Below are 25,523 nucleotides of genomic sequence, written 5' to 3'. Positions count from 1 at the left end.
TTTGTGGTATATAACTGCCTAATAAATGTCACTCTGCCTCCTACAATCCATTTTCCACATAGCAATCAGAGTGAAGTGTCAATAAAAAAGGATCATGGGAAGTCTCATTAAACAAATCCAATGTGCTGATTTGTTTGGATCCTGATTCAAACAAACCAATTGAAAATATATATTATATATATATACAATGGGCCATAATGTCTAGCACTTAGGTTCAGAATTGTCTGGGAGAAGTGGGTGGGGATACATGAGACATGAGAGGGTACTTCTTGAAGCTGGTTGATGAGCGACATGTGGACTCATTCTATTATTCTCTCTACTCTTCTGTACGCCTGAAATATAATAAAAACATTCTTCTTGGAAAAAGAAAAACAAATTGGGGGATCACTGGGGAAATCTGAACACCTATGGGATATGTGGTAACTTGAAGAAATGACTGCAAGATTTTAAAGGCTTGATAATGGCATTGTGGTTACGTAATGTTTAAAAAAGAGAGAGAGAGTGGAATTCTTATCTTTTGGAGACACTGGACTAAGGTGTTTCCGGATGAAATATCTGGGATTGTTTCAAAATAATCTGAGGGGTTCAAGGAGGAGTGTTGGGGTGCAGTGCAATGAATCGATTTTGTGTGGCCTTTCTTGCCATGGTCTTGTAACTCCCACCCAAGTGATTGGGTGGGACTGTGCAAATAAGGCAATTGTGGCCCACCAAACGGGTTGGCCAGTTTTGCCATCCTTCTGGGCTTGAAGTGAGCCTTCCCAGGGGCAGGAAAGAGAAGATCCCACCACCACCAAGGAAGGGGAGCCAGAGAAGCAGTGGCAGAGAAATAGTGTCAGGAGAGACTGGCAGGAAACAGCACAGTAAGCTTCCCTGCCCACAGAGGGATAAAGCTGAGTGCCTTTGGGTCAAGGCTTACTGGCGGAGTGGGGTGTCTCTGGGTACTTAACCCACAGAGCTAAAAGAGCTTTGTAACACTTGCATAAGCAGGGCGGAGGCCAGAGACCAGAGAGAGGCATGCCTGTGGCACAGACTGGAAAGAGGCTATCCTGATGGAAGAACTGTATCCTGAGTGTTCCTGAGCCTGAACTGTAACCTGTTCCTTCCTTAATAAACCTCATAATCATGAGTATGGCCTGTGAGTTCTGCGTGGCCATTGCAATGAATTATCGAACCCAGCAGAGAAGTAGAGAGTGCCATGGGAGAGACGGTTGGCATCAGAATTGGTAAAGATGGTGCAGAGAGGAGGCATGTTCAACCTCCACCTCACAGGAATCAGCCTTGAGTTGTTGATCTTGATTCTCCTTCCGTCTGGTGAAGAGAGAGGAAGTCAGACGCCGCTCCCATGCCATTTTTTTTACATGGTATGATGGTGAAACAAGATTGGCTTTTGTGAACTTGGGTGATGGGAATATGAGGGTTAGTTATACTCTTCCATCCCCCCTATTTTGTTTATGTTTGAAATTTTCATAATTAAAAAAAAATAATAAAAAAACAAAAACTATTGTGTATGAAAACCTAAACCAGTTAGTGGTCATTTCCTGTATGTCACTTCCTGTGTTTAAAACCCTCTCTTGGTTTCCCACTCAACCTCACCAACTCCCTGCCCTCAAGGTATACATACTCTCCCATCATTCTTGGTCTATCTATTACCGAGGGCTTCTGGCTGTTAATTCTTTGAGGCATTCATTTGACACAGATTCATTGAAACCTACTCTTCTATGCCTGGTCCTGAATATTGGGGACAGGGAGATGAACAGTCATCTCCCCAAGAGAACATACATTCCTGGGGGAGACAGGTATAAACTGTTACTAAATACAAGGGGAGCAAGACAACAGAGTGATGGAAGGAAGGGGGTCTGTTACCTGATTGGGGTCTGTGCTCTGGAGCAGTTGAGCCAATAAAACGTACTCCAAGTCAGAAAGCGAAAGTTTATTAGGTGACACCAACAGAAAGTCCGGCAACAACACGGGCTGTCTTTATGGAGTCCCGAAGAACAATTTCTACATCAGAGCTAATATATCATTTTTGCAAGGATTACATAATGTCATCAAGCACTTAGCACACAGATGGTTGGTTGAGTATACATCACAAAATAACTATAAGAAACTCTTTATTAAACTAAAGATATGCATGCCGGAAATCTGGACTCTAATCTTTATGTTTGCAACAGGCAAAACATAAAACAAAAAAAAACATAAAGGACATTGAAAGTGAGAGTGTACAAAATGTCAAGCAAAAAAAGACTTACAGGTTACTTAGAATATCGTTATGGCATTAGTTATGTCCGGCTCTCTATTGCCCATTTTGAAAAGGAGAAAACATGCTGTGAGGTATTAGGGTCACAGGTCCGTCCGTGAGATAGAGGGGGCAGGTCAGGCCTTCTGTGGTGATAACATTTAGCTGACTGAGGGGAAGTCAGGTAGGCAAAGAGATGGAAGAAAGGTCGTGGGGACACGGAACAGTTAATGTAAAGGCCCTGGGGTAGGACTGAGCATGGCATATACAAGAACTAGAAGGAAGGCCAATGAGTCTAGAGCATGGTGTGACCTTGCAGGACAGCTAAGGGCACGCCCACCTGTAGGTCGGTGCAATCCTATTCCTGGAATACCATTGGGAGCTCAGGCTGCTGACCAAAAGGTTGGCAGTTCAAATCCACCAGCTACTTCTTGTAAGTGATTCTACTCCATCCTATAGTGTCACTATAAGGTCGTTATGAGTCAGAATCGACTGAACAGACAGGTTTGGGGATTTTTTTTTTGTTTAGTTTAATGCACAGTAAAAACAAAAAGGTAATATTAGTAACATTTATTGAGCACTCTCTGTATGTTAGGCACTGTTTTAAATACTTTTCATTGGTTATGGTATTTAATCCTAACAATCCTCCATTTTATAAATAAGGAAAGTGAGGCCCAGAAAGATGAAATGACTTGTCCAAGGTCACACAGCTACAAAGAGGCAGAGCCAGGGTCTCAATCCAGTTACTCAGGCAATCTGACTCCAGGCTCAAATACCCCGCTATATAACTCCCACTCACAGCTCCTGGGACTCGCCAGATACTGTGCGATATCAGGCTGGAGACCCATGGTCATTACTCATGGAAATCTCATTGTCACTCCTGTGCCAGGGCGGGAAAATGCATTGTAACTCCCCGGTGGACGGGGCTAAATCGCGCCCCGCTCGGGACTTGGGACTAGTTTCTCCAGCCTTCTACAGAACGCCTGCCGGGGCACCTTTGTACTGGTCAGAGTTCCCGGAGAAGGCGGAACGTTGAGGGGGCTGAGAACCTAGGATCACTCAATGGCCACGGGCCGGTGCAGCATGCAAATAAAGCCCCTTTGATTGGGTGCCAGTCTGCTCTGAGCCCGGAGACACCCCTCCCCCGTCCACTCTGGAAGAATCTACCAGACTATTGCAAACCCCTTGAGAGGCGGAATGGACAGCGGGCTCCGGAAACGGCCTCCGGAGATGGAACTCAGGCTCCAGCGGAATTCACGGAGAGACCAAAGACCTTGCAGTCCGTCCAGTCGATACCAACTCACAGCGACCCTATAGGACAGAGTGGCAGTTCTCTCCATGCATACGGTTCCCAAGGAGCAGCTGGTGGATTTGAACTGCTGACCTTTTGGTTAGCAGCCCAGCTCTTAACCACTGCGCCACCGGGGCTCCTCACGAAAAGACGGGGGACTTAATTAAGCGGGAGGGGGAGGGTTGGGTGGGAAATACTGGGAGCCGTCTCAGCGATCTCTAAGCGCAGTTTCTCCACGTTAGGTCCTGCACGTGCATGACTCCAGTCAGCCACCGTAGTCCCGCCGCCTGCAGTACACACTTTGCTACTGTTCCTCGGCGGGTAGCTTTGCGCTTGCTCTACTCGCTCACGAACTTGCCTGCCTCCAACATCCACCCGTTCCTTCCCTTTCGTCTGCCTGGGCCGCAGCGTGTGCTGCGCATGCGTGCCGACGCCCCCGCCAGCTCGGCTTGGGAGGACGGAATGAAAATGAGGCTGGGCCGAGCTGGTCGCGCGCGCTCCCGCCCCTCTCCCCGTCGCCGTGCGCGCGCCGGGCGGTGCAGCTCCACGGGATCCGAGGGCAGCGCAGCAACGGCGGCCGCTGCGGGAGGGGCCCGGAGCCCCGCCCCTGGGGAGGGGCCGTCCCGCAGGTGAGGGGGGCATGAGTCCCGGCCCGGACGCCTGGGTCCTCGGGAAACGAATAGGGGCTGAACGCCACAATATCCCAGAGGGGGATCGATGGGGTCCGGATGCTTAGGCTCTGGAGGGATTGTGCATTGGTGCCTGAGCCTTGGGAGGGTGCACTGGGGCCCGAATGCCAGGATTCCGTGGGGTGCATTGAGGCCCGGACTCTAGGGACCCCGAGGGAGAAATTCACTAGGGGTCTTCTGGATCTTCCCTCCAGGTTTCCCCCCTGTCCTCCACGACCCCAAATCCGCGCCGGGGATGAAATTTAGCAGCAAAAAGGAAGCGGTTGACGGGTTGTCAGTGGACTGAGAGCCGGGTAAAGCAATCTCTTCGACGTGACACCCCGCCCACTGCGCTCATAGGCCCCTCCCCTGGGACAGCGCCTAGCCCCGCCTACTCCGGTTATATGCCCGCCCCCGGTCGGAATTGCAGAAACCCCGCCTTTGGGGCATATTTACATAATCCCACCCATTCCCGATTTCAGTAACGCCTCCAGCCCCGCCCATTCCGGGTGTAGGCCCCGCCCACTACACGCTCAGGACGTCTGCTAAATATGCCCGGCAGTTTCCTCTAGTGGTTCAAAAGCGCCAACCCTGGGTCCAAACTGCCAAGAGCCTGCAGCTGGTCAGATTTGCGTAGCCCCGCCCATTGTGCTGTTAGATTCCGCTTTCCCGCTAAGCCGGCCCTCTCCTTAAACCTTCCCCCACCGAAAAAAAAAAAAAAAAACCCATTGCCTTGGAGTCAACTCCGACTCTTAGTGACCCTATAGGACAGAGTAGAACTGTCTCATAGGGTTTCCAAGGCTGTAATCTTTAAAAAAGCGGAAAGCCACATCTTTGTCCCACTGTTCTCCCACCAAGCCGTGGTGGATTCAAACTAATGACCTTTCAGTTAGCAGCTGAGCACTTAACCACTGCACCACCAGAGCCCCTTAAACCCAAAAACCCAGTGCCGTCGAGTCGATTCCGACTCATAGCGACCCTACAGGACAGAGTAGAACGGCCCCATAGTTTCCAAGGAGCGCCTGGCGGATTTGAACTGCCGACCCTTTGGTTAGCAGCCGTAGCCTTAGGGTCCTCTGTTTTCTTAGATGCCTCCTAAACAGACTAACCTCTGTTTTCAGGGCCTCCAACTCTATTGTCATCTGCCTAGTAATCACTGGCGTCGTCCCCTGGCCCCCAGGCCCTGTTCCTAGGTCCCTGGGCCAACAAGATGCTGGAGCGAGGTGCAGAGCCCGAGGCCGGGGACACCGATGCTAGTCCCACTGACAAGGAACCAGTCACCAAAGGAGGAGGTGAGAGCATCGCTGCCTGTGGGTGGAGGCATCCTCCAGGAAGAGAATCCTCTGGGGGCCTAAGAAAATCACATTTTGGGGGACTCTCAGAATAAGAACGAGAGTTGAGAAGCCAGGGTAATGACCATTCGGGATTCCCAAAATGTTACGTTGGCTCTGGGGACTCTTAGTGACCATTTGCCTCAGCCCAGGAAATTGCAGGAGAGACAGGATACAATGCGGAATTCCAGGGTGATCACTTGGGAGGATACTAGAAACTGACACTTTGGGAGAACCCTTAGTAGTTTGGGGGATCCAGGCAGGTAACTCTTTGGAGACCCTAAGGATGATGCATGCCGTTCGGGGAATCTCAGTGTGACGCTTGAGCTGCCCAGACACACTTTGTGGGACCCCTCAAAGATCAAGGTGGTGGGGAACCTGGCCTAGGCTGCTTCCTGGAGCCCACCAGCACTCCTGTCCCCCAGCTCCTCACCAGGGCCCGCCGTCAAAGCCCAGCCAGTCTGCTCCAGGGCCCGCTGCGTCTGCGGGGATGTCTTCCCGACCCCGCCGGCGGCCCCCGCCCCAGCGCCCGCACCGCTGCCCCGACTGTGACAAGACCTTCTCATACCCATCCAAGCTGGCCACGCACAGGCTCGCCCACGGCGGCGCCCGGCCCCACCCGTGCCCTGACTGTCCGAAGGCCTTCTCCTACCCCTCCAAGCTGGCGGCCCACCGCCTCACGCACAGCGGCGCGCGCCCGCACCCGTGCCCACACTGTCCGAAGGCCTTCGGCCACCGCTCCAAGCTGGCGGCCCACCTCTGGACGCACGCGCCAGCCCGCCCCTACCCGTGCCCAGACTGCCCTAAGTCCTTCTGCTACCCCTCCAAGCTGGCGGCCCACCGCCACACGCACCACGCCACCGACGCCCGCCCCTATCCTTGCCCACACTGCCCCAAGGCTTTTTCCTTCCCCTCCAAGCTGGCCGCCCACCGCCTGTGTCACGACCCCCCCACCGCGCCGGCCAATCAAGCCACTGCTCCGCACCGCTGCTCCAGCTGCGGCCAGGCTTTCGGACAGAGACGCCTCCTGCTCCTTCACCAACGCAGCCACCACCAGGCCGAGGGCCAGGGAGAGCGGGAGTGAATCCTCGTTTGGCTCACGGCCTCCCTCTGCCGCCAGCCCGCGTCAGTGAAGAGGTAGGATTTCCAAGCCCTGCTAAGTGGACTTGCGTTTCCATATAGCCAGCTGGCAGAGAGGGAGACTGGCTGAACTCTAACTTGGAAGGCTGGGAAACTCTTTGCTTACCTGCTTTGGGGAGGGAGAGATGTCAGCCACATGGAGCGAGTGCTGGGCCCAAAACCATAGACCTGGAGCTGTGGTTTGACAGCGCTGGCTTTGGTTTTTCCCCCACTCATTTACATGCAAAGGTAAAAAAGTCCGCTAGCATTGTGGGGAAACAGGCTTTCTCCTTATTGCTCTAAGTTTAAACCGGTGCCTCCAATATGGCCATTTGACTGTATCTGTAAAAGGTGAGGCATTCATTGCCGGTTCAGTGGTAGAATTCTCACCCTATATGTGGGAGACCTGGGTACAATTCCCAGCCAATGTCTCTTATGTGCAGTGGTGGCTTGCATGTTGCTATGATGCTGAACAGATTTCAGTGGAGCTTCCAGACTAAGAGAGTCTAGGAAGAAAGGCCTGGAGATCTTCCAAAAATCAGCCAATAAAAACCTGATGGATCACAACTGTCTGACCTGCAACCAGTCTTGGGGATGGGGCAGGGCTAGGCAGTGTTTCCTTCTGTAGTGCACGGGGTCGCCATGAGTTGGGGGCTGACTCCATGGCCGCAATCAACAAGAAAAAGTTTAAAATGCATGTGCCAAGTATTCTGCTTCTAGGAATTTGGCCAACAGATAAACTCAAGAATGTGAGAAAAGGCATGCAGGTAAGGAACCTCACTGCGACGTGATGGTTTCGGTCAAAGACTGCCAACAATCCAAGTGCCCATCAGTAGGGGACCAGCTAATGTTACAATACAGCGACTTAATAGAAGAAAAAAAAAGACCTCTCCGTATGTCTCTATAAGGAGGCTTGGTGGCTCAGTGTTTAAGGGCTTGGCTACTAACCAAAAGGTCAGCAGTTTGAACCTACCAGCAGTTCTATGGGAGAAAGACGTGGCTGTATGCTTCCACATAGCCTTGGAAACCCTGTGGGGCAGTTCTACTCTGTCCTACAGGGTCTCTGAGTCGGAATCGACTCGACGGCAACGGATTTGGTCTGGATATGTCTCTATATGTACTGATGTGAAAAGACCTCCAAGATACACTAAGTGACAAAAAGAAGAACAAAAGATATACTACTAATACCAAAAAAAAAAAAAAAAAAACCCAGTGCCGTCGAGTCGATTCCAACTCATAGCGACCCTATAGGACAGAGTAGAACTGCCCCATAGAGTTTCCAAGGAGCGCCTGGCAGATTCGAACTGCTGACCCTTTGGTTAGCAGCCATAGCACTTAACCACTAAGCCACCAGGGTTTCCCATACTACTAATAGTATACAAAAATTAAAAAGCCCAGGCTTTGGAGCCAGGCAGACCTGGCTTTGAGCCCTGACCCACTATTTATGAGCCACAGGACCTCGGACAAGCTCTGTCACTTCTCTGGACTCAAGATGATTAATCCGTAAAATGGAAGTGTTTGTAAGTCATTTGTCCTGAGAAAAATCAGTTCCCCTCTTGGAGCCTGTTTCTCCTACTACAAAATAAGAACGGTCGAGCCAACATTCTTTCCACAGATATGTCCTGAGTACCTACTGTGTGCCAGGCACTGCACAGGGCATCAGGGACCTGGCAGTGAACGAGAAAGACCTGGTCTAGTGAGAGAAGTGCACACTAATCAGGTGGTGGTAAATATAAATGAAAAGTAACAAAGACCATTTTGAAGAACAAGTAGGGAAGCCTTGCCTTCCAAGATACCAAGAATTATTACAAAGCTACAGTAATGGAGCCTGTAGTGTTGGCCAAAGAACAGACTGGCAGACCAGTGGAAGAGAACTGAGAGCTCAGAAAGAGACCTGTGCTTCCAGGAGGCCTTGACATATGACAACCCCAATCTGTAGCTCAGGGGTCAGCACACTTTTTCTGTAAAGGGCCAGGTAGTACATACTTTTTAGGTTTTGCAGGTCCTGTGGTCACTGTCAAAGAGCCCCGGTCGCGCAGTGGCTAAGCACTCACTTACTGGCTGGAAGGTTAGTCTTTCTAACCCACCAGCCTTTGCACAGAAGAAAGATGTGGTGGTCTGCTTCAGTAAAGATTTACAGCCTTGGAAACCCTATGGATCAGTTCTACACTACACACATGGGGTCACCGTGAGTCAGAATCGACTCGACAGCAACAAACAATGGTCTCTGTCACAACTACTCTGATTCTGCTGTCATAGTGCAAAAGCAGCTACAGGCATTACGATACGTAAATGAATGAGCATGGCTATGTTCCAACAAAACTTTATTTATGAAAACAGGAGGTGGGCTGGACTTTGCCAATGAGATGTAGTTTGCTGATCCCTGCTATAGATGAGTGCGAAAAGAACAGACTAATCTGTGAGTTAAGGCTGAGCGACAAGGGAAAAAAATGAAATGAGATCCAGTGGTAGGCAGAATAATGCCCCCCACCCCAGTGTCCACATCCTAGTACTCAGAACCTGAATGTTACCTTACACATGGCAAAAGGGATTCTGCAGATATGATTAAGTTAAGGATCTTGAGATGGGGAGATTATCCTGATTTCCAAGTAGATCCAATGTAATTACAAAGTTCCTTAATTGAAAAGAGGAAGGCAGAAGAGTCAGAGAAGACGACGTGATGACAGAAGCAGAGGTTGGAATGATGCAGGGCCACGAGCCAAGGTACATGGGCAACCTCTAGAAGCTGGAAAAGGCAAGGACACAGATTCTTCCCTCAAGCCTCCAAAAGGAACTCAGCCCTACTGACACCTTCACTTGAGCCCACTGAGACTGATTTTGGACTTCTGACCTCCAGAACTCTAATAAATTTGTGTTGTGTTAAGTACGCCACTTAGTTTGTGCTAATTTGTTACAGCAGCAACAGGAAACTAATACAGATCCCTACCTCACACTGTACACAAAAGCAGTTTTCTGGTGATTCAAGATCTAAATTTGAAAAGCAAAACTCTAAAATATTTAGATGGAAATAAGGGAAAATACCATAGTGGCCTCAGAGTAGAGAAAGTGTTAAGACACAAAAAGTTTAAATCAGAGTGAAAAAGACTGGTAAATTTGAGCAGAAACAAATGTAAATTTACAACTCTGATAGAAGAGAGAGGTACAGTATTATAAGAACATATACTTGGCATATAGGGTTTTTTAAAAGAGGTTACGGAGGGTCTTCTTGAGGAGGTAGTGTTTGAGCTGAGATCTGAAAGCTGTGGAGAATGGAATGAGAGATGGTTTGTGGAAAGTACCCAGCAAGAGGGGTAGGACAAGCGGGTCAGTGGGAACTGGCACACGGCTGGATTGCTGTCTACTCAAGGAGGCCTTGGGGGTGAGGTGGGGCAAGGATTCCACACCCTCCTCCAAACTTGGCAATGCTGCTTTCCTCCATTTTTACAGATATGAGTGCCCTGGAGGATTTCCTGCAAAGCAATCTACTACTACCAGTGTTTTAAAGGCATAAATTTATTTGAGAGGTGTTGATCTGGTCCAGCTTTACCTTGTGCAAATGGGGAAACAAAGCCCAAGAGAGATGGCATTTACCCACAACCAAACAACAGGGCAGCGGCTGAGCCAGGGTAAATCCTAATGCCCTGCTGTTCTTTGAACATGCCAGGCACCCTCCTTGCCTGAGGGCCTTTGCACTTCCTTTTCCTCTGCCCGGGAGGGTTCCCCCAGATACTCCCTTACTTCTCCCAAGTCCCTGCAGAAAGGACATCCTCTGAGAGGCCTTCCCCAATCACCATATCTAAGCTATGCCACCATTCCGCATCATTCCACTACATGGCCCTGCTTGATCTGTCCTCACAGCACGTATTACTGCCTGATACCAACACACACTCGCCTTCTCTCTCCCCTGGCATGAGAGCAAGGACTTGTGTCTGCTTTTACACACTGCATTCCAGCGTCGCACACATGGTGGGTGTGGTAAGCAGAATAAAGCTCTCCCCCTTCTCCCCAAAGATGTGCACGGCCTAATCCCCAGAACCTATGTTTGGTATGTGGCTAAAGGGAATTAAGGTAGATGGAATTAAGGTTGCTAATCAGCTGACCTTAAAATCAGGGCCTTGGACTGGTTTGCTCCAGCTCAAACTCATGCTGAGAATTTCCATTTCCACCCCAGATACACTGAGTCAGAATCTACATTTTAACAGGATCCCCAGGTGATTCTTCTGTATAATACATCTTGAGAACTACTGCTCTACTAGTGCTTCTCAGAATTGGCCCCTCACCAGCAGCATTAGCATCGCCTGGCAGCTTGTTAGAAATGCAAGTTCTCAGCAGGGGTTTGAACCTGAATGAACTCATTCAAAGCCCTGCTTAAAATAGGGAGATAATCCTGAATTATTGGGGTGAACCCAGTGTAATCACAAAGGATCCTTAAGTATGGAAGGAGGAGGCAGAAAAATCAGTGTCAGGCTGATGTGATGTGAGAAAGACGACCGGCCATTGCTGGTTTTAGGGACAGAAGGGAAATGGAATGTGGGCAACCTCTAGAAGCTGGAAGAGGCAAGGAAACGGATTCTCCCCTACAGTCTACAGAAGGAACACAGCCCTGCCCACCTTTGGATTTTTAGCCCAGTGATACCCACGTCAGACTTCTGACCTCCAGATCTGTGAGATAATAAATCCATGTTGTTTTAAGCCACTAAGTTTGGGGTAATTTGTTACAGCAATATCAAACTAATACAGTCGGTGACCAGTCCACGTGTGGATGAATGAACGAGGGAATGCAGACTCTAATATCATCTCCACCTTCCAGATGAAAAAGCAAAGGCTGAGAAAGAAAGGATCAAGATTGGTGGCCCTTGGTTGGGTGGTGAGGCAAAAGTTGGAAAAGGGCTTGGAATGGCCAAGAAAAGGTTACCCAGAGGTCAGACATAAAACCCAGCTCTAACCCTACCCTTTGGCCTGCTCAAAACCCTTCCTGACCCCTGTCCCTGCCACCCCCAGGATGAAGTCCAAGGAGCTTGGCCTGGCATTCATAGACATTCAGGACAGCGCTGCCCAAAGGCACTTTCTGCAATGATGGTAGTGTTCTCTATCTGCGTTTTCTGGTATGGCAGCCAGTAGCCATGTGGCTACAGAGCACTTAAAACGTGACTAGTGTGACTGAGGAAGTGAATTTTTAATTTCATTTAATTTTAGTTCATTTAAATTTAAATAGCCATGCTTGTCTAGTGACTACCACGTTGGACAACACCGCTGCAAGGACTATGCCCAGCTTTCCAGCTAAACCTGCCCCCAAAGCCTCTTCAGCAAAGGTAGCAAGGCTTTCCCAACTGTCCCCGGCACCAGGCTGCTTCCTACTTCCTGGCCTTTGTCCATGCCATGCCCCTGCCTAGAACACCATCCCATCCCCTGCCCCAATTCTCTCAGACCCAGCTCAGTTTCCACCTTCCGTGTGCAGAGCCTTGAAGGGGGTCATGGATTTGGGTGGACTGATTAAAATGCCCCTTCCCCATTCTACTTCATTTATGTAATGTAAAGCCATGCTGGTGACAGTTGTACTGCCGCTTCTGAGAGCCCCGGAGAGAGGGACATAGCTCTGGCCCAGGAACCTAAGGCTTCAAGAGAAGGACCCTCCAGCCCAGGGTCCACAGAGGGAAACTGAGATACAGGATGGGCTCAGAGGGTCAGAAAAGTCAAGTGCAGTGCTGAGTATCAGATTCCCAATTCCCTGCCTCTTGTCCCCCCAAGGAGAGAGGGGAGGGCAGGAGCTAGTCTCTGTCCTTCCCCACCAGACCCCTGATGGAGGAGCCCTCATTCTTCCTGGGACCCCAGGCCAGGAGTCTTAAGGCAGGCAGCCCAGCATCCTACCCTTCCACTGAAGGGGAACAAAAATCAAACAGGAGACCAAAAGCTGGGAGCTTCTTGGAGCTCCTTAGTGAGAGGAGGCAGCAGCTCCAAACCAAGTCACCTTTATTAAACTCATCCAATGTGTGTGCGCGTGTTTGTGTGCACCCGCGCGCGCGCGCACGTACTGATGTAAGCACATACTTCAGGCCTGGGGCACCACCCCATACAGCTGGTGGGGAAGTAGCTTCTGTTTCTCGTTGCAACTGTAGATCCATCGGGGGCGGACGAAGGCCAGGGAGGGGTTGTCCATCAGGGCCTGCAAGGCGGGGTGAGGGTGCAAATATGACTGTGAGAGTGAGAAGGGGACAGTGGGGATGTGGCTCAGGCTCTCCCCATCCCTGCCCCTCAGGGACTCACCTCCTCAAAGCTGGGGTCCCACTCCTGTGCGGTGATCACAAACTGGACCCGGTTGCTCATATAGTCCTCAAGCTCCCTGGTGGGAGAGAAGAGGCAGAGGGGGCATCAGGGAATTGGTGTGCCCTCTGTCAACACTCCCTGCTATTCCCCCCTCTTGGATGCCAATAGATCCCCCATTCCCTCATATACCCATCTTGCCATTGCCACAGTAACAATGGTTTCCCCTATCACTAATCCTCATCTCGGCCCTTTCAGATGGGGGCAGTGATCTTCACTTTAAAGCAGAGGAATCCAAGAGGGGAGGCAGGGAGTCCAGGGCTGCCCAGCACAGAGGGCAGGGCTGGTATCCAAGCCCCATGGCCTGTGCCCATGCTGCCAGGCATGCCCCTCCCTGACCTCCAGATCATCTTCCTTCCCACAGCCTCCCACTCCTCCCACCATATCCCCGAGCCCACCCCGACCCCTGGTGACTCTGACCCGTTGAAGGCTGTGACGTATCGAATGAGCTTCCGTCGCTCATCCCCAGGGAACTCCCCATACAGGAAGAAGTGTTTGCCCTGGAAGAAGTCTGCAGGAGAGAGGTGGGAGGGGACAGGTGAGGCCACCAGGGTTCCCAGGCCCCAGCAGGGGTGACAGAACACTTGGGGCCAAGATAGGGAGGCTGATGCTGAGGAGAGGTGTGTTCACGCCCGGGTGGAGAATCATTGACAAGACCAGCCCAGAGACCCATCAAAGCCTTCCAGGGAGACTTAGTTTTGTTTTAACGGTAAAATGCACAACTACTGTTATTGCAACTTGCATGGTCCACGAGGGAACCTCAGACAGGCTGCTGATGGTTGAGAACTTAATAGCCAGCCACTTCTTCCCCTTGGCTTTCTCAGTTCCTCTCAACCAGTGCTTTCTCTCGCTCTGACCTTTGGCATGGCTCTTTCTTCTTCCCGTTTTAATGGTTTTTCAGGCCATCGATTTGCTCGTTATGGGTTGAATTGTGTCCCCCCAAAATAAGTACTGAAATCCTGGCCCCTATACCTATACATAGAGCCCTGGTGGCGCAGTGGTTAAGTACTACAGCAAACTACAGCTGCTAACCAAAAGGTCAGCAGTTCGAATCCACCAGCTGCTGCCTGGAAACCCTTTGGGGCAGTTCTACTCTCTCCTATAGGGTCGCTATGAGTCAAAATCGACTTGACAGCAATGGGTTTGTGTTTTTTTTTTTTTTGGTTGGTTATACCTATACAGGTTATCAGGAGGGATCATTCCCTGGAGAAGGACATTAAGCTTGGTAAAGTAGAGGGTCAGCGAAAAAGAGAAAGACCCTCAACCAGATGGATGGAAAGTGGCTGTAACAATGGGCTCAAGCATAACAACTGAGGATGGCGCAGAACTGGGCAGTGTTTCGTTCTATTGTCACTGAGTCGAAACCGACCTGACGGCACCTAACAACAATACACCTATACGACCCTGTTCAGAAATAGGATTCTCTATGGTATGTTAATAAGGTCATACCGTAGCAGGGTGGGTTCTAAATCTAATCACTTCTTAGTTATAAAAAGTGCAGAAGGGATACAGGGACACACAGAGAGAAGACAGAGACAGATACATCCACAAGGACTGCTGGCAGCTACTAGAAGCTAAAACTGACATGCAAGGACTTTCCCCTAGAGCCATGCCCAGAATTTGGACTTCTAGCCTCCTGAACCATGAGAAAATAAATTTGCTCTTTCAAGCCACCCACTTGTGGTGTTTGTGTTACGGCAGCACTAGGAAACTAAGACACCCCTTTTGGGGCTTTGGAGGTTCACGGTACTTCCTGCCCATCACGCATCAGGAGCTAGGTGGAAATGGCTCTTCCAGGGGCCACTGACTGCTGAGTCTGCTGAGACCCGACTTCCTTTCTTCTTCTCCCTCCATCTCAACTGCAGAGGCTCTTACTCCCCACATCCCACACCCTCCTGCAGAGTTTTCCTGTTTGCTTTGGTTCTTATTCTTTTACGTCAGAAAAGCAAACACACACACACAACCTGCGCACACAGCATCCACTCCAGGTGACGAATACTGATGAAACGAATATTCTTGTGACCACCACCTAGGTCCTGACAGACATCAGTGCTCGGGCCCCCCACAGACCAAAAGAACTGAATCTAGACGTCTGTAGTTTTTAAAAGTGCCCCCCCTCCCCCACCCAGGTGACTCTGAAGACTGTGGGAGGGGCCATTCACACTTGGAATGGGCTGGGCTGCAATGGGGTGATAGGCAGGAAGTCGGGAAGCAGGACAGAGAGGACATCACAGAAAGGATGCTAAAGGAAGGGGAAGGAGCCTGGGAGGAGGAGGTGGCAAAGGCAGGGAGTAGGTGGGTGAAGGAGAAGGGACACTAGTCCTAGGGACAGGTGTGATCCCAGGGGGACAGCAGTGATCCCAGGGCTGGTGGGGAGAGCACGTCACAGCTGAGAGGGACAAATCCCACTTTAGGAGGGAGGGAAGGAGTTCCAACCTGGAAGCTCGGGAACTGGCAAGGTAGGAGACTCTGGGTGCTCCTCGTTGTCTGTGTTCTCATCTGTGGAGCCTGCGTATGGGTCCTCGCCATTTTCCTCCTGGCCTGCGGGCTGCCTCTGCTGCCTCTGCTTGGCCACCCTGGGAAGCCGAGAGGGGTGGGAGATCAGCATGCAGACCCTACACCCAAGGCCGGAGCCACTCTAACCCCCAACCCCAACCCTACCTTCTCAGCTCGTCCTCGGTGTCCCCGGAATCTTCTGCCCCATTGTCCTGACCTTCTGCAAGTGGATGCTTAGTCACACAAGGCACCTATCTTGTCTTTGGGGAAACTGGCAATCCTCCCTCTTAGTATCACATTTGAGCACAGACCCAGGCACCCCAACCCCTAATCTCAAGTGTCCTCCAGATCTACTTGTTCAGACCCTGAGTGCCTCCTCCCCCAGACCCAGGAGTCCCGGCCCCCAGTTCCCCCAACCCTCAGACCCAGGAGTCCAGGCCCCCAGTCCCCCCATCCCTCAGACCCAGGAGTCCAGGCCCCAGCCCTTTCCTCCCTCAGACCGAGGAGTCCAGGCCCCCAGGCCCCTCCTCCCTCAGACCCAGGAGTCCAGGCCCCCAGGCCCCTCCTCCCTCAGACCCAGGAGTTCAGGCCCCCAGGCCCCTCTTCCCTCAGACCCAGGAGTCTAGGCCCCAGCCCTTTCCTCCCTCAGACCCAGGAGTCCCGGCCCCCAGTCCCCCCATCCCTCAGACCCAGGAGTCCAGGCCCCAGCCCTTTCTTCCCTCAGACCCAGGAGTCCCGGCCCCAGCCCTTTCTTCCCTCAGACCTAGGAGTCCAGGCCCCAGCCCTTTCCTCCCTCAGACCCAGGAGTTCAGGCCCCCAGGCCCCCATTCCTCAGACCCAGGAGTCCAGGCCCCAGCCCCCTCCTCCCTCAGATGCAGGAGTTCAGGCCCCCAGTCCCCTCCTCCCTCAGATGCAGGAGTTCAGGCCCCCAGTCCCCCCATCCCTCAGACCCAGGAGTCCTGGTCCCCAGTCCCTTCCCGCTCAGTGTCTGACCTGACCGTTCCCCCTCAGTGTCAGAATTCTCCTGGGCCCCTGGTGTGGCTGGTTTGGCCTCTTCAGGGGCTGGGGACCTCTGGGGTGAGCTGGGTCCTGCTGCCTGAGGGGGCTTGGTTTTGGTCTGGGGTCGCTAAGGAGGGAAAGTGGGACAGATGAGTGGGCACGGTCACCAGGGGCAGGGGCAGCAGGGGTGTGAGTGTTGGGGGTATGTATGCCAGAGGCATCAGACCTTGTGAGAAAGCCTAGGGGCTTCATCCCCACTGGTGGCACTGTGAGAGTCCCCCTCATCCTCGCTGCTTGAGCCTGGCCCCGCCATGAGGTACCTGGGGAGAAATGAGGCCTCAGACAAACAGGACATCGAGCCGCCTGGGGAGGTGGATAGGGGCCTCAGGGAGCAGCAACCACCAGCATTTACTAAATTCTCACTTCAGGGCCTGATCACGGTCTTTCTCCCACTCTGACCCTCCCCCAGCTCAGGAAGGGCCCCACCGACCCCTAAGCACCCCAGCCACCCATGCCAGAGACCTGAGCGCACCCTGGGCTTCCCTTTCCTCTTGGGGAAGAAATGCTCCTTTTCAGAAAGGAGAAAAAAAATCAGAAATAATTTTCCCCTTTGAGAATCAGTTTCTCATTAGGGATGTCTGCCAGTGAAGATAAAAGTCCCCAAGCAAGAACATTTTCAAAGACCTTGACACCACATTCATGGTTCCTTAAGCCACTAGCCCTCCAGGAAATAACCCTCCTAGTTCTAATGACAACAGCTAGCACTGATTTGGGACTTCTAGGGGCAAAAGCGGTTAACATGCTCAGCTGCTAAACAAAAGGTCAGAGGTGTGAGTGTACCCAGAGGCAACTCAGAAGAAAGGCCTGGTGATCTGCTTCTGAAAATTCAGCCACTGATACACATGGGAATGTCATGAGTCAGAACCAACTCTGTGGCATTTGTTTTTTGTGCCAGGCACTGTTCTAAACACTTGATAAACCCTGACTCATTGAATCCTGACATAGGTGCTGTTTTTAGCACCATTTTACAAGTGAGGAACCTAAGGCACAGAGATATTGATCAATTTGCCTAAAATCACAATGCACAATAAGTGCCAGAGGCAAACACGTTGGCTTTTCTTTCCTGGTACACACATTAGAATGGTTTTTCAAATGATCTGGTTGTTTCAAAGCTGGTGAAACACTGTTCTGATAAGTGACATTCATTGTAAAATGGTGGCTCATGGGAAATTCAGGGGATTTAAAGTTAAAGCCCTCCGCCCATCTGTGGCAGTCGTTGAAACAGAACAAGGGCATGCTGCATGGTTTAAAGTCAGGAAAGGTGTGCGTCAGGGTTGCATTCCCTCACCATACGTATTCAATCTGTATGCTGAGCAAATAATCTGAGAAGCTAGACTATATGAAGAAAAATGGGGCATCAGGCTTGGAGGAAGACTCATCAACAACCTGCGTTATGCAGATGGCACAACCTTGACTGCTGAAAGTGAAGAGGACTTGAAGCACTTACCGATGAAGATCAAAGACCACAGCCTTCAGTATGAGTTACTCCTCAACATGAAGAAAACAAAAATCCTCACAACTGGACCAATAAGTAACATGATAAATGGAGAAAAGATTGAAGTCATCAAGGATTTCATTTTACTTGAATCCACAATCAACTCCCATGAAAGCAGCAGTCAAGAAATCAAAGGATGTGAAAGGGCCACATAAACCAGAGACTACATCAGCCTGAGACCAGAAGAACTAGATGGTGGCCGGCTACAACCAATGACAGCCCTGACAGGGAATACAACAGAAAACCCCTGAGGCAGCAGGAAAGCAGTGGGATGGAGACCCCAAATTCTCGTAAAAAGACCAGACTTAATGGTCTGACTGAGACTAGAAGGACCTCGGTGGTCATGGCCCCCAGACCTTCTGTTGGCCCAGGACAAGAACCATTCCCAAAGCCAACTCTTCCGAGAGGGACTGGACTGGACAATGGGATGTGGAGAGGGATGCTGGTGAGGAGTGAGCTTCTTGGATCAGGTGGACATTTGAGACTATGTTGGCATCTCCTGTCTGGAGGTGAGATGAGAGGGTAGAGGGGGTTAGAAGTTGGCGGAATGGACACGAAAAGAGAGAGTGGAGGGAGGGAGTGGGCTGTTTCATTAGGGGGAGAGCAATTGGGAGTACGTAGCAAGGTGTATGTAAGTTTTTGTGTGAGAGACTGACTTGATTTGTAAACTTTCACTTAAAGCACAATAAAAATTAAAAAAAAAAAAAAAAGGATGTATTGCATTGGGCAAATGTGCTACAAAAGACCTCTTGAAAGTGTTAAAAAGCAAAGATGTCACCTTGAAGACTAAGGTGGCCCAGACCCAAGCCATGGTGTTTTCAATTGCCTCATATGCCTGTAGAAGCTAGACAATGAATGAGGATGACTGAAGAAGAATTCATACCTTTGAATTATGGTGTTGTCGAAGAATACTGAATATACCATGAACTGCCAAAATAACAAAGAAATCTGTCTTGGAAGAAATACAGCCAGAATGCTTCTTAGAAGCAAGGATGGCGAGACCACATCTCACATACTTTGGACATGTTATGGGGAGGGACCAGTCCCTGGAGAAGGACATCATGCTTGGTAAAGTAGAGGGTCAGCGAAAAAGAGGAAGACCCTCAACAAGATGGACTAACACAGCTGCTGCAACAATGGGCTCAAGCATAACAATGACTGTGAGGACGGCGCAGGACCGGGCAGTGTTTTGTTCTGTTGTACACAGGGTCGCTATGAGTTGGAACTGACAGCATCTAACAACACCACCACCCCATCTGTCAGTTTGTTGTACTGTGGTGGCTTTCATGTTGCTGTGATGCTGGAAGCTATGCCACTGGTATTTCAAATATCAGCAGGGTCACCCTGGTGGACATGTTTCAGTGAAGCTTCCAGACTAAGACAGACTGGGAAGAAGCACCTGGTGATCAGCTTCTGGAAAAACTGGCCCCTGAAAACGTTATGGATCACAACAGACTACTGTCTGACTGGCTTGCTTTGGATATGTCACCATGAGGGACCAACTGCTAGAGCGTGACATCACGTTTGGTGAAGTAGAGGGATAGCAAGGGTGAAAAGACCCTTGGTGACATGGACGGGCATAAGTGCCACAACAATGGGACTTGAACATGCTGGCGATTGTGAAGATGACTCAGGACCAGGCAATGTTTCATTCTGTTGTACATAAGGTCCCCATGAGTCCAGTCAACTTGACCGTAGCTATCTATCTACTCAAAGTTGAAGCAGTTGACTGAAGAATCAGCAGTAGGTTTACTAAGCTTTTTCTTCAAGGTGCTTTGTATTTGAAAACTAAAAACATCTCAATTTGTGATTATGGTGGCGAGAGCTACTCCCTTCAAGTATCCCTACTATAGTCAAATTTCTTAAATATAAGGTGTTTTCTAAATTTTTTCTGCCAAATCCAAAGGTGTTTATCTTTTTCTTTCATGTCCTCCTTCACCCAGACAGAGAATGATCCAAATTCAGCCCCTTCTGCCCATGAAATATCCCCCATCTACCCTTTCTTTCCAGCTCTGCAGCCCCAGCCTATTCCGGGGTCTCCCCTCAGCTTCCTCACCACTCTGTCCCTCGCAACAGCCCCAGGGGATCTTTCTAAGTATGCTGCCCTGCTCTGCTCAAGCCTTCCCTCGCTCCCTATCACCCAGAGAGGAGGCCCTTGGACCCAAGTGGCCTTCAGAATTTTGAATTTGTCAGATTTTAGAGAGGCAAAGTAGCAGGTACTCCGAGCATTACAGGACACCCCGCGGGCGTCTGGGACACAGCCCCATCGTCAGGCCAGTTGATAGTTCCGTACTAAGTAGCATGACATGCTTGATGGGATGCACAAAGCCCATAAATAGCCCCCCTTCAGTTCAGGATGACAGTGTAGCCAAGTGAGCTTGCACCAAACCCAGGAAAGCACTCTCAGCTTCCGGAGCCGTCTGGGTTCCTGACCTACAGATAAGGGGCTGTGGACCTGGATGGAGCCAGCTCCTTTCTGAGCCAATCACCTCCCTCTAGTCTCTCTTCCCCCACACAGATCACCTCTCAGGTACACCAGGCACAGCCCACTTCCGAACAAGCCAAGGCCTTGTCTTCTCTCCCTAGGACTAGGACTCAAGTGTGCCCTCCCGTCCACAGATCTGGTCCTGCCCTTGCCCAGCTCAAAAGCTTCCCATGGCTCCCACTGCCTCAGCTTCATCTCCTGCCAAGTCCTGCCTCCCACTGCAAGCTCAGTGCCACCTGCTCCATGTCACAGCAGACCCCAGGCTGACCCCAACCTCATCTCCTTGGCCCAGCATGCCCCCTGCCTCTGTTCGGCCTGGAAAACCTCTTCTCGTCCTTTAAGACCCCCGACTCAGACCGGCTGTGCTGCCCCCATGCTCCTCTAAGCTGCTTTATAACAAGTCTGACCCCCTCATCAAGGTGAGATCCCTTTGAGGGCAGGGCTCAGGTCTGTCCCTATCTGGGTCCCCAGCAGGATCCAGCCAACCTGGCACCAAGCAGAAGCCCAGGTACTTGCTCTGAATGAGGGTAAATGGGCTTAACATTCCGCACTCCCACCACCCCTGGGCCTTTGCACATGCTGTTCCTCCAGCCTGAAATGCCCTTTTCCTTCTCCACTAAACGTACTGCACAGAGCCTTCTGTGACCCTTCCAGGCAAGCCCGCCCTCCCTCTTCTGGGGTCCTCCAGCCCTTGCCCCCTCCTCTCAGAAGCCACAAACTCTGGGCTGGGACTGCCCATGTTCTCCACCGGCAGGCCTCAGTCTGGTTTCTCTCTGGATCCCTGGCATTGCCCAATCAGGGATGAGGGCCAGAGGTGGTGTGTGCGTGCCATGTGTGAGCAGTGAAGCCTCACCTCCGGGAGGGCAGCCGCCGACGCATGCGGTGACAGTCCAGCACCCACTCCTTACGCACAATCCGGCCGCCAAGGCCTAGGACCTGGCTGTACTTGGGGGTGTTGGCAAAGGCACAGCTGGTGGGAGGCAGAATGGAGGGAGGTCAGTCAGGTATGATCTGAGGGGTGAAAAAGAAAGAGAGAGACAGGGAGACAGAGAAGATGGAGAGATGCGGAAGAGAAACACATAAGATGCAAGATATAGACGGATATAGGAAAGGCAGGAAATGAGATAGGGAAACTGAGGGAGAGATGTAGGAAATAGAAAAAGAGAAAGAGGCAGGAGATACAGACAGCCGAGGAGACAGAGACACAGAAAGACATGCAAACAGACAGGACAGCAAGATGGTGGAGACAGGGCAACAGGGGACAACCTGGCAGGGAGCATGGGGAGACGGCTTACATGAGGTGGGTGCTGTCTGGAGTCCAGTCTGGCCGATACTTGGCCCCTAGCTCTAGAGCCTTGTCCCGGAGCTCTGAGCGGAAGGGGTTCTGGAAGCCACTCAGCACCACCACCGCACCATGAAGGATCTTGCCCAGCTCCTGGGGGCCAGATTGGGGTCCCTTGAGCTCGGTGCCTTCTCTTGGGGACTTCTCTGGCTCTGCCCTCTGTCCTGGGGCAGGGACTGGAGCCGTGGCTGGGGTGCGGGCGGGAGTTGGCACTGGGGAAAGCAAGGAATAGAGGTTCTGTTAGTACCAGCCATCCTGGGATGAAGTCTCAGCCCCTTCCTCCCTCAGACCCAGGAGTCCAGGCCCCAGCCCCCTCCTCCCTCAGACCCAGGAATCCAGGTCCCCAGCCCCGTCTCCCTTAGACCCAGGAGTCCAGGCCCCCAGTGCCCTCCTCCCTTAGACCCTGGGGTCCAGGCAACCAGCTGTCTTCTCCCTCAGACCCAGAAGTCTAGGCCCCCAGCCCTTTCCTCCCTCAGACCTACAAGTATGGGCCCCCAGACCCTCCTCCCTCAAACCCAGGAATCCAGGCCCTCAGCCCCCACTCCTCAGACCCATGGATCCATGCCCCCAGCCCCCTCCTCCCTCAGACCCAGGAGTCTAGACCCCCGGCTCCTTCCTCCTCCAGGATACAGCTCTAGTCCCCAGCCCCTTTTTCCCATGGGAACAAGGCATCTGTTTTGCTCACGTTTGGGTCTCTTGAGCACGGGTGGTGAGGGCTGGGCTGATGGTTTGCTAGGGTTCTTCCGTTCTTCTTGGTTCAAATCCAACTTCCTCTTCCCCTTGGGAGACTCCTGAGGCTGAGGGGACAGGGATGGGTGAGTTCTTCAGCTTCTCTCCTCTTTTTCCACCCAACCAGAGTTTGATGGTCTCACCTTGGTAGTACTACCTACACCCCTGGAAGCCAGGGGGGCTGAGGCAGCTGGGCTAGAGGCCTGAAGTGTAACAGCTGCGTAGCTGGGTCCTGCCTGGTCACTGGCTGTGGCTAGAGGGAAAACAATGAGGCAGCTGGGCCCTGAGACCTTATAACTCCTATCCATTGGACATGGAGTATAATCCCCCAAACCCACCAGTGTTCCAGTTCCCTCCTCCCTCAGGCCCAGGAGTCTGGGCCCCCAGCCCCCTCTTCCCTCAGACAAGAGTCCAAGGCCTAGCCCCCTCGTCCCTTAGACCCAGGAGTCTACGCCCCAGCTCCCTCCTCCCTCAGACCCAGGAGTCCACGTCCCTATCTCCTCTTCCCTCGGACCCAGGAGTCCAGGTCCCCAGCCCCCTTCTCCCTCAGACCCAGGAGTCTAGACCCTCAGCCCCCTCCTCCCTCAGACCCAGAAGTCCAGACCCCGAGCCCCCTCCTCCCTCAGACCCAGGAGTCCATGCCTCCAGCCCAATCCTCCCTCAGACCCAGGCTACTGGTCTTCCCCATTTACCTGGGGATGTCTTGTTGACCCGGCTGAAGAAAAGAGCCCCTGGTCTCAAGGAGTTGCCACCCTCGTCCTCCTCCTTCACTCGGAACTGGCCGAGCTTGGTTACCTTCTAAGGTCCCGCAAGGTCAGTGCAGCAGGTGGGCTGTCAGTAGACGGGGGTGAAGGGGTGGGGAGAAGGAAAGGCTCTAGGGGGTGGTAGGTAGAACTTACCTGGGATGAAGCCTCTGCCTCATCTTTGTCTGGGGGGCTGTGAAACCGAACAAAACTCAGGCCGTACGGGGAGTCCTGGGAAAGGAGGTGTGGGCGTCAGGAGCCTCTAGCCATGGCCTTTCTGAGACCCTAGAGGCCTAGCCCCAAGCTCCTTTAACAAAGGGAAAACGCTTTTCTGGCTCTTTCCTTCTCCTGGACACACATGTCTAGGGAGGTGCCTCAGTGACAATGACAATGGTAATAATATCAAGCTGTTACTGGTACTAACTCTGGCTGAGGTGAGACTCCCAAGTTATACACATCAGCTCATTCACCCCTCACAACAACGGGCCAAGATGTCTGGGTGTCTACGGGAGGCTACTCCCACAGGCTGGACTCTTGCCTACGGAGTGAGAGAGTGGGGCCACTTCTGGCCTGGCCCATAGAGTGTCCCACGAGCTCCAGGCTCTTTCTCCTCTGCTGGCTGGATGCAGAGCCAAAGAGGGAAGGAGGCTGGGCCCCTGGATGACCTCATGGAGCTGGATCACTGACACCCAGCTAGGACAGTTACGTACACAGCAAGTACCACGCCTTTCTCAGGCGCCACTTCTATCATGTAGTATATTACATAAGTGGGTCTCATTGTTACGGCAGCTGAGCATCCCATAACCTTCAGCAACCCTATAATGATCAGGAAACTGAGGCCCAGGGAGGTTAAGTTACTTGCCTAAGGTCACACAGCTAAGAACTGGTGTCACCAAGATTTGAACCCAGAGGCCTGACCTCAGAACCCAAAATGTTAACTACTACTAGACCCACCTCTCTAACAGGTCAGCTTCCCCCACCCCCACATTTCTCACCCCTCTAGTTCTCCCCTCCTAGACTCCCTCCAGGAAACTATCGCACCTCACAGGATCCCAAACTCATCTCAGAAACCATGGGGTTGGCTTCCCCATAATCCCATGGGGAAACCAGCTGTCCTATCCTCCCTGCCCCATGGGACTCAGACATGGGCCCCTGCTTAGCTTCCTCCTCCACTAGAACCAAGGAATCTGCACCCCCAGCCCCTGCCCAAGGTACCTTGCTGTAGGGCTGGCTGCAAACAATTTTGACGCGGTCCCAGCGCTTCTCGGCTGTTGCCCGGACCAACTTGTCAGGCCCGAAAATTCGAACGCGGTTGGGGTTTGAGCCACTGCGGCTCTCAGAAGGGGACATGAAAGACGAGGTCACCAGAAGGACCTGGTAAGGAAAGACAGGGCACAGTGGATGAGAACCAGGGCTGGCTGGTTTAATCAAGACCTGCTGGGGCTGGGGAGGGAAAGGGAGCCCGAGTACTCTCCAGCCAACAGGGAGTCACTGGAATCCTGCTTGAGCCTGTCTCCTGCCTGGTTTCTGGGCCTCCAGGCCTTCCCTGACACAGGCCCAGCGGGATCTTTCTAACCTCCAGATCTGAACAGTCCTTCTCTACACTTTTCCATAGTCTTCCATTTCTGGCAACATGACCGGCTGGATGTCCTAGAGAACCTCCCAGTAGAGAATGTCCACAATGATCGGCAAAACAGTAAAGCACCTTTTGAAAATGCATGGCTGAGTGGCAGGAACCCAGGGGAATTATCAGAGCACAGAAATGAGAGAGCAGAATCCAGAGAGGTACGGAAGCTGCACTAGCTATTAAGATATGTCTCTCAGCTCCAAACCCACTCTTCTGCACCTGCTCTGCGATGCGAGCCGACTCTGTAAACCACATTTCTGCTTCTGTAGTGGTTAAAGCACTCAGCTGCTAACTGAAAGGTCCGCAGTTTGAACTCACCAGCCACTCCGTGGGAGGAAGTAGTGGCAGTCTGCTTCGGTAAAGATTTACAGCCTTGGAAACACTATGGACAGTTCTGCTCTGTCCTACAGGGTCACCATGAGTTGGAATTGACTGGAACGCAGTGGGGCTTTTTTTTTAGCTGCTCCCCCAAAATAGGGGCTCTACCAGTAGAGGGAGCCAGAGGGAGGCTGTAGGCTTGAGGGGAGAAGGGATTTGCGTACGTTGAAATTATCACAGACAATATAAAATAAGTGTGTTTA

At 51.8% G+C, this 25,523-nt stretch overlaps 2 protein-coding genes across 4 annotated transcripts in view; one reads left to right on the top strand and one right to left on the bottom strand.

Moving 5' to 3' along the window:
• The first annotated feature begins 3,897 nt into the window (after positions 1–3,897).
• ZNF575 (zinc finger protein 575) lies at positions 3,898–10,249 on the top strand. The gene is made up of 4 exons (XM_049901634.1): positions 3,898–4,156; positions 4,411–4,509; positions 5,317–5,487; positions 5,952–10,249. Exons 3-4 carry the CDS (start codon positions 5,406–5,408, stop codon positions 6,608–6,610), a joined length of 741 nt encoding a protein of 246 aa, XP_049757591.1. The 5' UTR covers positions 3,898–4,156; positions 4,411–4,509; positions 5,317–5,405; the 3' UTR covers positions 6,611–10,249.
• Positions 10,250–12,568: 2,319 nt separating this feature from the next.
• Positions 12,569–25,523, bottom strand: part of XRCC1 (X-ray repair cross complementing 1) — a 41,898-nt gene continuing 28,943 nt past the window's right edge. Inside the window, exons 5-18 of one of the 3 annotated variants that reach the window (XM_049900098.1) lie at positions 24,531–24,689; positions 23,472–23,546; positions 23,265–23,370; positions 22,716–22,825; positions 22,529–22,640; positions 21,797–22,055; positions 21,355–21,471; positions 16,688–16,781; positions 16,456–16,588; positions 15,628–15,682; positions 15,403–15,542; positions 13,387–13,477; positions 12,910–12,985; positions 12,569–12,808 (exon numbers count right to left, since the gene is read on the bottom strand). In XM_049900098.1, the coding sequence (XP_049756055.1) occupies positions 12,695–12,808; positions 12,910–12,985; positions 13,387–13,477; positions 15,403–15,542; positions 15,628–15,682; positions 16,456–16,588; positions 16,688–16,781; positions 21,355–21,471; positions 21,797–22,055; positions 22,529–22,640; positions 22,716–22,825; positions 23,265–23,370; positions 23,472–23,546; positions 24,531–24,689 (1,641 nt within the window). In that variant the 3' untranslated portion in view covers positions 12,569–12,694. The remainder of the gene's footprint in view (positions 12,809–12,909; positions 12,986–13,386; positions 13,478–15,402; positions 15,543–15,627; positions 15,683–16,455; positions 16,589–16,687; positions 16,782–21,354; positions 21,472–21,796; positions 22,056–22,528; positions 22,641–22,715; positions 22,826–23,264; positions 23,371–23,471; positions 23,547–24,530; positions 24,690–25,523) is intronic. The other 2 variants (XM_049900100.1, XM_049900099.1) reach the window with 2 other exon arrangements.

Source organism: Elephas maximus, chromosome 11 (assembly GCF_024166365.1).
Source record: "Elephas maximus indicus isolate mEleMax1 chromosome 11, mEleMax1 primary haplotype, whole genome shotgun sequence".
Lineage (NCBI taxonomy): Eukaryota > Metazoa > Chordata > Mammalia > Proboscidea > Elephantidae > Elephas > Elephas maximus.
Note: the sequence above shows the minus strand (reverse complement) of the source record. Positions and strands in the feature narration are given on the sequence as shown.

Excerpts from the sequence above, each read along its gene's own strand:
- ZNF575 (XM_049901634.1), top strand. The coding sequence starts at position 5,406 with ATGCTGGAGCGAGGTGCAGAGCCCGAGGCCGGGGACACCGATGCTAGT. Across the intron at positions 5,488-5,951 it reads ACCAGTCACCAAAGGAGGAG|CTCCTCACCAGGGCCCGCCG; the intron begins GTGAGAGCATCG and ends CCTGTCCCCCAG.